The 11,519-nt window shown below is 39.2% G+C and overlaps 1 protein-coding gene across 2 annotated transcripts in view; it reads right to left on the bottom strand.

Moving 5' to 3' along the window:
• Positions 1-2,431: 2,431 nt before the first annotated feature.
• syt7b (synaptotagmin VIIb) overlaps positions 2,432-11,519 on the bottom strand; it is a 79,430-nt gene continuing 70,342 nt past the window's right edge. For both annotated transcript variants that reach the window (XM_026320067.1, XM_026320068.1), the window contains 5 exons: positions 6,725-6,992; positions 6,428-6,597; positions 6,000-6,114; positions 5,594-5,793; positions 2,432-4,392 (listed from right to left, as the gene is read on the bottom strand). In XM_026320067.1, the coding sequence (XP_026175852.1) occupies positions 4,288-4,392; positions 5,594-5,793; positions 6,000-6,114; positions 6,428-6,597; positions 6,725-6,992 (858 nt within the window). In that variant the 3' untranslated portion in view covers positions 2,432-4,287. The remainder of the gene's footprint in view (positions 4,393-5,593; positions 5,794-5,999; positions 6,115-6,427; positions 6,598-6,724; positions 6,993-11,519) is intronic.

Genomic DNA, 11,519 nt, shown 5'->3' with positions numbered 1-11,519 from the left:
GGATCCCACATGCGGGGAATGCAATTCACATCTTCACTGCTCTGAGGCTTGTTTAGAGTGTACACTCCTCAGTTGCCCACACACACCCACTGTGCCTATCTGAAGCAGAGAGCTCCTGTCATCTTCCACCATTGCTTCGTGTGTCGTGACAGCTCTCTGTTTTATCCTATGCTCCCCTGGAATTTCAGTCTCATATTCTCTCGCTCCCGCTCTCCACTACGACCACCAGTATCCCTAGCCTGCACCTGCTTCCCATGTCCCCTGGAGAGGTGCGTGCAGAGGAGCACAGAGGGAAACTGCTTTCGCTGATCAGAAGAAAGAGATGTCAGGTTCAACTTTCAGGATGGAAGTGTTAGATGAGTTTGTAAATTAAAACCTTTCTCAACATGACATATACACACAGCTTTCCCTTAAATGTTACCTTGTGTTAAGATGCAGTCAAATGTAGTGTGTGTAGGAGGCAGAGCAGACAATTTCATTAATTGTAGAGATTAGCACCAATTCTATAAGATCCATGTTAATTATCCTTAAAAGCTAGGACCTATTTCTGCCTGAGCTCAAAGAGAGAGGAAAATAGAAAGCAAATGTCGCTATGTATTTCCAGCAGCGTCTGTGATAGTTATGGCTTTATCAGATGGTCGATGCATTTGCAATTATACTTGTACAAAAGAAGTTGATGCTATCAGCACCACTGTTCAGAATGAACTCTCTGTGAGTTAGCGGCAAGGCTCTGTGACGTTTGTTACTTCAGTGAAAACTGAACTTCAGGTCTACCAGTCTGCAGTCAAAGTTTTCTGGTTTTAGAGGGTTGGATCAGTCCTCTGCAGACTGGTGAAAATGAAGTACATTTATTCAAGTGCTATATTTTCTTTCTTTACACAAATATTTCTACTTCTGTATTTAGAGTGGAAATACTATTCTTTCTAATCAACACGGACATCTGCAATCATAATATCCCAGGTTAGGATTTCACATCAAAACCATTAAGCTCATAAAATACCAGGTATTGTTAAAGATTGAACCAGAGTTTTGACTTGAGGCTAGGCCAAGCTGAGACACTTTAACCTTTTTGCATTGTAATATATAATAACAAACATAAGCTTTTGAAAAATACATAACAGTATCAGACCAGAAGTATCTTTGTTTTATATACACATTTATATTATTATATACACTATACAGATTTCAAAAAAATAAATGGTTGATATTTAACATTGTGCAGCCCACAGATGTATAACTACAAAGAGAAACAGGAGTGAAACTGGGGTCTGAGTGATAGACAGATATCAACAATCCCAGTAAATAACTATGATTTTTTTTTTCTTTTTTCCATACAGGACACTTCACAATCATTTGTACAGTACATAAATTAAAATGTTGCTGGTTAACCTCTCTTTATCTCAAACAGAATCCCCTAAGGCAGAAACGCAAGCTTGTCCAGAAAAAATTGTCAGTGTGTCATTTGGCCAGTGAACAGTGTAGAAAGATGATCCAAGGTTGCTTTCTTCAGATTAAAATATAATATATACTTTGTAGTGACTTTCACTAACCCTTTGCAATGCAGTGCTTTGTCAGCAGCATTTAAAATAATGCCGTATTTCACCCACAGAGCCACCAGTACAGACAAATGACTGTGTTTCTGGTTATTTTGGGATGCTCTGCTCAGACCTGAGACGTAGCTAACAGTGATGCAAAGAGGTGATGATTATCTCATGTCTCACCTTTTTTTTCTAACCCCTCCCTGACACTTGGTGAGGGCGCGCATATGCTGAAGAGCAAGGCGTGGCAGGGATTATAAGGCACACAGAGAACACTGTGCCAGAAAGCATGTGTGCACAACAGGGATGTTTTGGGAGAACGTCACTTGTGATGTTAGGGAGCCCACCCTTCATTTTTTGGCCTTGGTGAGTCAGATTGGACCAGATTGGAAGGACACATAGGACAAAATGTAGCTGTCCTAACTCATAATCTGTTGTAATGGTTATCATAGAAAACAGGTTTTATCTAGGGTTGTTTTAAAGCTGGTTTGTGACATCTTTCCCTTGACCTTCACTTTTAGCTTATGTATAAAAGATTTTCCTCCTGCCAAACCAAGAATCCTTTTAAATCACACACAAGAAAAAAAATCCAAAGATGGTGAGAGGTTTGTTCCAGCATTGTTGCCAACAAGAACACTGAGTCAAAACATATTTCTTTGTACATCTGGATTGTTTCATACAGAATAAAAACAGTAAACAATGTTGTTCTGTATTAAACTGGCAAAATAGAACTCAGTGCAGATATACACAGAGAGGAACTCACAGCAAACACAATCACACAAACTGAAGTTCAAATGTTGACAGTCACCAACATGGCAAACACACACACACACACACACACACACACACACACACACACACACACACACACACACACACACACACACACACACACACATCCAGTAGACAAACAGTGGAATGTAAAAGAACTTTTCCCCCCATAAATTTATATTCTTGTCTGTGGCCATTTATCCAGTTAGCACAGCATGCTCTATGGGGAGGTCACATTCAGGCAATGAATCACATATCTTGAAAACTGATCTGTACTTAGTTCGAAACAATCAAAACAAAACAAAAAACAGATCTGATGTCTCCCTTGGACTAAGTACTCTGTGAAAATGAATAAAAAAGGATTCCAGGTTTAACACACAGGTTAATGTAGCTGAAACACACACTGTAAAATGGGTCCCATGATAGTGCTTTTGGTTGATTCATTTCTAATGTTTACCATCTGTAATCCTAAAAGTCATGTAGATGAATTTGCTCAGCTGAATCTAAGACAAAGGAAACAAAAACTGCTGTTGAACTTTTCTGACTCTATTTCAAATGCTGTAAGCACAACAGTGCAATCCAGTTGACTTTCTTTTTATTTGAGGGTGGCAGGAATGATTTCTGGAGAGCAAACCCATGACCTAAACATCTGAAACCATCTGTGTGGCTTTATACCACTAGAGTCATGTTAACAAATACTGTATGTGCCGCAGTGGGGGTGTGGTTATAATATTAGTGACCTCCTTGTGTCTTCAGCTAACTTCAACACCACAAATTCTAATAGTACATTCATTTAACCATATGTATCAAGGGCAATTGTGTTTTCATTAATATCTTTGATTTTGTTGACCAGGTCCAAAATACTCACACATTTCATTCACACACACAAACATGAACACACAAATTAACCTACACTTCCACACTCATGGAAGTGGGTTTTTGCTTATTTTCAGTGTCTGGAAGAACAGGTTGATCTAGGTTCTTTTGAAAACCAAAAAATAAAACACAACATTAATCACTTTACTTTTTTTTCTGTCTATGGGCATTTCTCTTCCAAGAAAATAGGAAAGTATATTTGTTTTTTTTTGTTGTTTTTTTTACACTTGCCCAATAGAACCAAGTTTTCATGTTCATATCTTTTTTTGTTTGTTTGCTTTTTTTTTTTTAAGAAGTTCATTTGGGGATTACAGCACATCACCCACAGCACGCACAGACGACGACGGGTTCCAGCCAAGGAAGATTTGTTACAACGGTGCCAGAGATAGAGTGAAAAGTGAAAAGTATCAAACATGAGTTGAATGTCCACTTCTAGTCCAATTGCATTCTAAAATACAGACCATCACTTTTCCATTGCCTGGGTCAGCTCTCCTGGGTTTTCAGGCATTTTAAGGGTATAGATGAATAGTGATAGTAACAGAAGAGGACTTCAATTAAAAGGTGAGGAGCCACACCAGATGTAATTGGTAAATGGGTTGCGCAGATCAGTGCCATTCACACTCAGGTGCATGTTTGAATACAGCCTTTCTTGCCACCGCATAGGATAGCTGGAATATCAGTTCAATCCGTTTTTGGTTGGTAGTTCATATTCAGAGGTGGCAAGAGGTACTGCTCTGTTATTAAATACTGAGAATGGGTAACAAGGTGGAGGAAAGACTAAAAGACATCTTGAAAAAAATCTCACAGAAAGAGGGCACAAGGATGAAGTGAGTAGAGACATCAAAGATTTTTCTGAGTTCAGACGCAGGGATGGCAGGGGGGTTAAGTGGGAATCAGGACTTGATAAAGGTTGAAATTTAAGGATGGTGTCACAAGAACCAGGAGCAAGGGATATCAAAGAGGCCTGAGAACAAAGCAATGACACACATTTTCAGCAGCCCAAGACTACAGTTAAGGAGTAGGGGACATGTGCTGCGGTCAGGGGCTTAGAGGCTGAATTCTGAGGGGAAAAACACCGTAGGCAGTTCGGTCGTTGGGTCCCTCAGGCCTTGAGAGAATGCCACTGGGCTACGGCAGTGCGAGGATGACCCATCATGTCTTTCCAGTGTTTTACCTCAGCAGGGCCACTCTTCCATGAAAGATAAATCTGTGAGAAAGAGAGGATCATGTAATATCACCCTGAGATTGATGTTATTTGTGAAGAGCCTTCCCAAAACATAGTGGGGTACTAAGTAAGCCTGCCATGCCAATTTAACTCAAATACAGGGCAGAAAAAAACATCCATTACAGGAAGAGATTTCGCTACTCTGAACTACTCTGACAAAGATTAATGCTCTCACTAATGAAAGATCAGTCACTGAGTCTTTAAGTAATTCGTGTGTAAAAGGAAACCCCATATCTGTCACAGGAAAAGTGTTTACACTGTCCTTCAAGCTATATATTTGTGTATCATGCACCATGTTATAACTGACAGATATTACAGAGCTCGTAGCTTTTACAGTGTGTGAAGGATTGAGGACTTGATGTGGGTGTTTCTAGTATTTTAGACAGTATTGATCAATCTGTAAAACTGTGTTAGTTCTCTATTATCATGTCTATACTTGTCAGAACCCAGGCATTATGCACAAGGACTTAAGGACTTGTTGAGCTGGGGTTGAGAACTCATATGTGAGTCACTAATTGTATAAAGTTAATGTGGATGAATAGTAGAAACTAAGTATGTGCTTTATTTTTCGGGTCTGTAAACTCCTAATAATTTCCCTAAGAAGTCTCCTGTAGAGAATAACATCATTTTGGCAATAATTACAGCTGAAGAAGAGTCAGTGTATAATTGCTGCACTTCCAATGAATTAATCTTAATTAACTGTTAAGGCACCATAGCCTAGACATTTTTATTCAGAGCACAGCACCTCAGCAGAATTTGCAAACATGCGACTTTGTCTACAGGCAACTAGCATACAGTTACCTACTCACTCAGTTGGCATTTTATTAGGTGTACTAATCTAATACAACTGTCTCAGCAAGTCTGGCAATCCTCCTTTCATGAAAGTGATAAAGAGCTGTTGATAATTGTACTTTGTTTCACTGACATTATTTTGTCCCATCCGTTATTATCAGTGAGGCATGATATGTGCATCATTGGTATAAGTCTAAGTGAATGGAACTCTTTCACACACACTTTTCAGTTCTTCTCATGTCATATATTGATTCATTCATGCATGTTCCAGCAGGGGTCAGTAGAGACTGGCTCAGTCATTAGCTTCTGATAGCCTGTCAAAGAGTCAGAAAAACAGAGAGGAAGAGAAGACTAAGAAGAAGGAAGACACGAAGAAGAGTGAAGGAGATACCTTTCCAATGACATCATTGCGACTGAGCCTGTCCTTGTCCATGACAGTGATAATTATGGTGGTCTCCCTTAGCACGTGGGCAGGCACATCAAAGGGGAAGGACTCGTTAAAAACAGGGTTCAGACAGCGTTTCATTACCACCGTCTTCTTCTTTTCCACACGCTTGTCCTTGTGCATCAACCACACTTTTACATAAGGGTCTAAAGAGAGAGGGAAATACAACTGTTTGTATGGTGTTTGCAATACCTCCTAACTGGGTAACAGAATGCAGTGCTAGATTATGTGTTGTCATGGATTAAAGTGGTTTTCTGAAAAATAAACACAACATTCTCATTTTTATTTTGAAGCAGCAAAGATATAGAAGGACAGCAATAAAAGGGCATCGGAGATAAAGGAGCATCTATACCAGAAGTGCCTCCGATGTCCATGGCTTTGAGGTTGCGGGCTTTGATGATGCTTACAGTGATGGTGTTGGCTGTGGGGTTGTAGCACAGAGACACCAACAGATCTCCTCGGCTCCCCTGAAGAAATCATACACAACAAGAGCGAATTGTTTACTTTTTAATCACCCTTTCATATTCTCCCTTCTGTTGCTTATTGTGTATTTCTGTTTCTTCCTCTGGCTGGTTGTATTCTTTCCATCTACCTATCAGCCTTTCCATATTCCCTCCTATCTCTTCCCCCCACCAGCGCGCTGCCACATTTCCCCTGGGAGCATCACGGGAGCCAGAAATGACATCATCCAATACATTCTGTCCCATCTTGTCTTTCCCACTCCTCCCTCTTCCTCCTCTACCTCCTTCCTTCCCTTCCCCCACTTTCCCTCTTACTCACACTGCCATCACTACATGGCTTCAGCTCTTTCCAGAAAGTCTGCATGTTGGCCAGATCCAGTTTGTTGAGGGGGATGGACACCTCTCCTATGGGGTCATTCCTGCTGAATCGGTCATAGTCAAGAACCTGCAGGTATAGAGTCCTCTGGACCACCTTCTCATAGGGGAACCCTGAGAATGAGATTGAAAGAGGATCACAATAGGAAGTCCCAAAACAGAATAATAACAGCTGGAAAATGTCTGAATGCTCTGTAAATATTTTTAGGTTCATATCTAAGGAGAGCCTCCTCCATCAAACCTTCAAACAGGAAGGTCTCGTTCCAATGGGGGTTTAGATTCTTCCTCTTCACTTTAGTCTCCAATTTGTGCTTCTTGTCTGGCAGCAGATAAAGTTTGACGAATGGATCCGAAGTACCAGAAAAGTCCTTAGCAGGCAAATCCTGGCCTTTCAAAATTTTGACGGTGAGGGTGGAGTCCTGAAAACTGTATCCAATGCTGAACTGAATACGACCAAGCTTCTCACACACTGGACCCTCATGTTCATCTTCTTCTGAACCTGGAGACAACTGAGAGACAGAAGAGAACATGAAGGCAGATTTTTTTTTTGTCTTTATTTTGTCTTGGTGGTTGTGCTTTGGTTGTATTGTAATGAAAGAATATTCAGTCTCCTGTTGTATTTTAAAGCCACATATCATATTTTCATAAATTTGGTGTTCATTAGGTATGATTCCTAGTTATAACGTATAACGAACATCTCTCAGAGGCAAATAAAAATCAACTTGAGATTATATTCTTTTTTAAGAAAAGAAAGTGATTTGTTTTATTATAACCAGGAAAAGGTGTTTATTAAAAGTTGTACGTTGCGTCATTGTTGAATTTTATTGCATTACTTTATTTATTTTTATTACATTTAGTTACACTAATGCTAATAGTCTACATTCTGTGATATAGGTACATTAAATCCGATGGACAACATATTGAAAACACATCTCAGTATAACACGATACATTAAACAGCACAAACCTCCCAGAATGACCACAATGCTGTTGAAAAAAATCATCTTAAATCAAAGTGCACATGCTCTGAAGTTTTCAGCAGTGTCACACAGTCGTCTTTAGCAGATTGAGTTTGCGCAGCATAAAATTTGCAATTTGCCATGACTCCTAACACATCTATCCAGCTACAGTATGTTAGCTAACAGTAAAGGTTTTGCTTGACATAAGTGAAAGGCTGTTGAAATCATTCCCTGCCTCATACATAATGGACTCTATTTGCTTTCTGCAGTTTCATTTTGCATGTCCAAAGTCTGCACTGTATACTCCCCACAAAGGTTTGCACAAAATCTTCAGTTTAACAGTGAAAAAAAAAAACATTGCACTGAACCAAAAATAAGAAATGAGGGAGCTGGTGTGCATATGATCAAATTCAATTTCCAAAACCCAAAAAGGGTTTGCACAACCACATCAGTGTGACATTTCTTTTGTGTTTAGTTTAAATTAAATGAATGCAGGGCCAATCAGAGATTCACCTATGCCTTCATCAGTGTGCAGTAGGGCATCAGCTTCAGTTGGATCCTTTCCACCAACAATGAGTGTCAATCAAGATACTACCAACAAGTACAATAACAATAAATTCAATACTGTATATTTAACAACTACAAGCAAAACCACATATACACATACGGTATACTATATTGAGATTATGTAAGCAAATAAAAGTGAGCCATATCAGGAATCCCAAAAAACATATTTCTAACCACTCAAGCTTGACCATAAACACCTCTAAAATGGTCTCTCTTGATGTTTCAGGACTGATGTATTATTGTACAACGTTAGTTTTAACTAGATGCACCCACCCGAAGCAATTGTATAAGGGTATGTATAATTCAGTACCATGAAAATTGTATTACTATTATCAGACTACAGGGTCAAACTTGGCTGTATTCACAACACGCGCACAGTGATAAAACATCTCCAGAGGAGCTGACAGGTGGTATCACATATAATACTAAATGAGAAACTAGGGCTCCAATCCACAAGGGGCACTGCTTCTGTAGGTTAACATGAAAAACACAGCTCCTAACTATGAACAAGCTTAATGTTTTGTCATGTGGCTCTTGTCTCATGTGCAATATGGCATGAGTGTCCATGGCTGTGTGGAGATGACAAGCAGACACACTGTCTGACTGGTGATGGCCTGAAGGGAGGGAGAGAAATCCAGTTGTTTAAAAAGTGCTATCTGATGGGGAAAGAGCTGAGGACATTACTCAATGAGCAGTTCCAGAAATGTAATATCCACTGCCATATTCTCCCACACATTTCTGATGCTGCTGCTCAACCTCGTTCTCCATGCTGAGTATGATCACTTTTCATTATGCAGTCCACCACCCAACAGCTGGCCTAAATTGCTTTTCCCAATTTTCTTCATTGGGAGCTTTCTCTTTTCCCAGAGTCCTTTCTTATTCAATTCCTAAATTCTCTTCTCACGTGCTATAGATGCAAATTCTCTTAGAGCATAAGACATAGCCAGACCTCTGCAACATGTATGTGTTATATATTAGGCAATCCACTGAAATGATCAAAAAACCTAAAATGAACTTATTATGTAAAGTCTTATTCGTCTTGTCCATTGGCCTCTGTTGTTAAACCAAAATGAAAACTGGGCCACATTTTCTTTATTTAAATGAATACATGAATTTGTTTATTTTGTGTCATTTCTATTTTCATTGTCCTGCTGCTGTAAATATTCACTAGACAACAAAATATGTATCAGTCCACTGCTGAGAACAGTCCCCCACCAAACGCGCCATTTACTCTTATTTAACTACCATTTACCAAAAGTTAAATTGCCCAGCTGTTTCGGCATTATCCATGCCCAATTTCTGAAGATTTACTTCTATAAGAATGAATGGCCTTGGTGCTGACTGCCAAAGATACGCTATTCTGTGGAGCTTAAAAAGTTTTGTGAGACAGACTAATGTATCACTGGTTTTGTTCTTGTCATAGGATTTGTTGACAGTAACAAAAAATACAATACCATCAACCTTATCCTGTAAACAAATAAAACACATCGAAATCTCTGCAAATGTGTGGATATGGGATAACACAGAGGCAAAGACGCATTCACACCTCGCCATCTGTGGATCTGTGAGCATCATATGAAATGAAAGCAGTGTCACAGTACATCCTGATAAGAACCATGTGATACTAACAGGACCCCCACCCGCTCTCCCGCAACCCCTAACGCCTGAGATGCTTCAGAGGATTGGATGTATATGTACCCTGACATTCAATGCTATTTGCACGGTATCATCCCTTTCTATACAGCCTATGAAATAAATCTATACGTACTGCCTTTGCTTTTCATTTACAGCAGCACGAGTGGCTCAAAAGTGCTAGATGGGAATGTTCAGCATGAAAGGAGAGTTGTATAATATACAGATGCCTTTGGCAAAACTGCAGAGAATGAGTATTATCATTAAGCACCACCACTGTGAATTCCTTAGACACACCATGAGACCCACATAATTATACACTGCTCATACCCATCTCTGCCATCTTCTCACAGCACCCACAGCACTGCATGTTTTTTCACATCTAATTACCAAACCTCACTGAATAAGGCGCATGTCCCCTCCCCTCTGAGTGTCTCACTTCAGGGTGATGATTACTGTATGTTTCAGTTAGCTGAGATACGGTATGGCAATAACTAACAGTGATGCTCTACAGGTGGGTAAGAGGAGTGGGATGAAGACAGTACTTTTTGAGTGATGAAAGGCTTGGTAGGAAGAAACACTTCTCAGAGCAGTAGGTTTTTACAGTAGGTTTAAGACAAATAAATATAAACATTTCTTAAACTGTCTTTTAAAGATAATTCTGTCTTTTTACTAATTTGGTCTAATGTTTGGTCTTATATTGGTATTTATTTTTTTTATAAAATACACGTCTGGTTATAAAAACAAAACAATACACTCTCCAAAATTACAACTGCGATCAGGCAAGCAAGGTATGACAAAGTTAAATCAGGAGATCGTTCTGTAAATAGCAAAGCTCTTGACACACCAAGTCAATGTCATGCTGTCAGTGAGTGTTTGTTGTCCTATAGGTGTGTCTCACATCTTTGGCACTAGTCTGACACCTGTCAGCTCCTTCTGGGCCAATTCAATATGTTGAGCCCATCAGTGAAAGAGACCACTCTGATTGGCTGTTCGGCTCAGTGTAGTGTAGTGGATTTACAACAGCGTTTTGGCATTAGCTTTATTTAGTATACATTTTGTCTTCCAAATAAGCTTGGCTGACCTGGTGGTTGGCTTAAAACCTGTCTGACTGCTTGTGTCTCACATCCCAACTTACACTTACATTTTTAGCATTGCTGCTATGTTCCCAGCTACCAGATATTTCCAGTAATTAAGGGTTATGATTACTGTTAAAACTGAAAAATATGGCCTATATTGTAAGAAAGTAGAATCCTATCATATCCTGCAAAATGTTTGACTTGACAGCCTCACCCTGTAAGTCAGCAAAGATGTCTTGGAAACCATGTTTAGTAAATAAATATAAAATAGTAAATAAATATAAAATAGTAAATAAACATACTAAATAAAAAATGCATTATAAAATATCCACAGAAGGTTTTGTTCTTTCCATTAAAACACAAAAACAGCAGAGATATTGTAAGAATAGTAATGGGAGTGCTGTGTACCTGCATTAATATGCATTAATAACTAGAAGTCCAGTTGCCATGACTCAACCTCTAGATGTAACAAACAAGCTGAAAAGTATAGGCAACAGAAACATACAAATAAACAGACACCATATAAAGGCATATATCTCTCACTCAATGTAAACTGGGATTGGCTCAAGCCTCCATTTGATTTTATACCAGTGTTTATAATGGTGATTAATTCCTGATATGTAATAGTCCTATTTTGAGGATTTTCCATAATTTCATCCGCCTCTTTGGCGCATCTTCCATTTCCTTGTCTGACAGTCTGCACATAACTTCCATCTTCAATTAACAACAATGATGTGGAAGCACTGTTCAAGTTTCTCATCTTCCCATCTCATTTGTCATAATTTAAAAGGGTTTGCTGA

The sequence above is a fragment of the Mastacembelus armatus genome, chromosome 3, assembly GCF_900324485.2.
Source record: "Mastacembelus armatus chromosome 3, fMasArm1.2, whole genome shotgun sequence".
NCBI lineage: Eukaryota > Metazoa > Chordata > Actinopteri > Synbranchiformes > Mastacembelidae > Mastacembelus > Mastacembelus armatus.
This window is presented reverse-complemented; position numbering and strand designations above follow the sequence as displayed.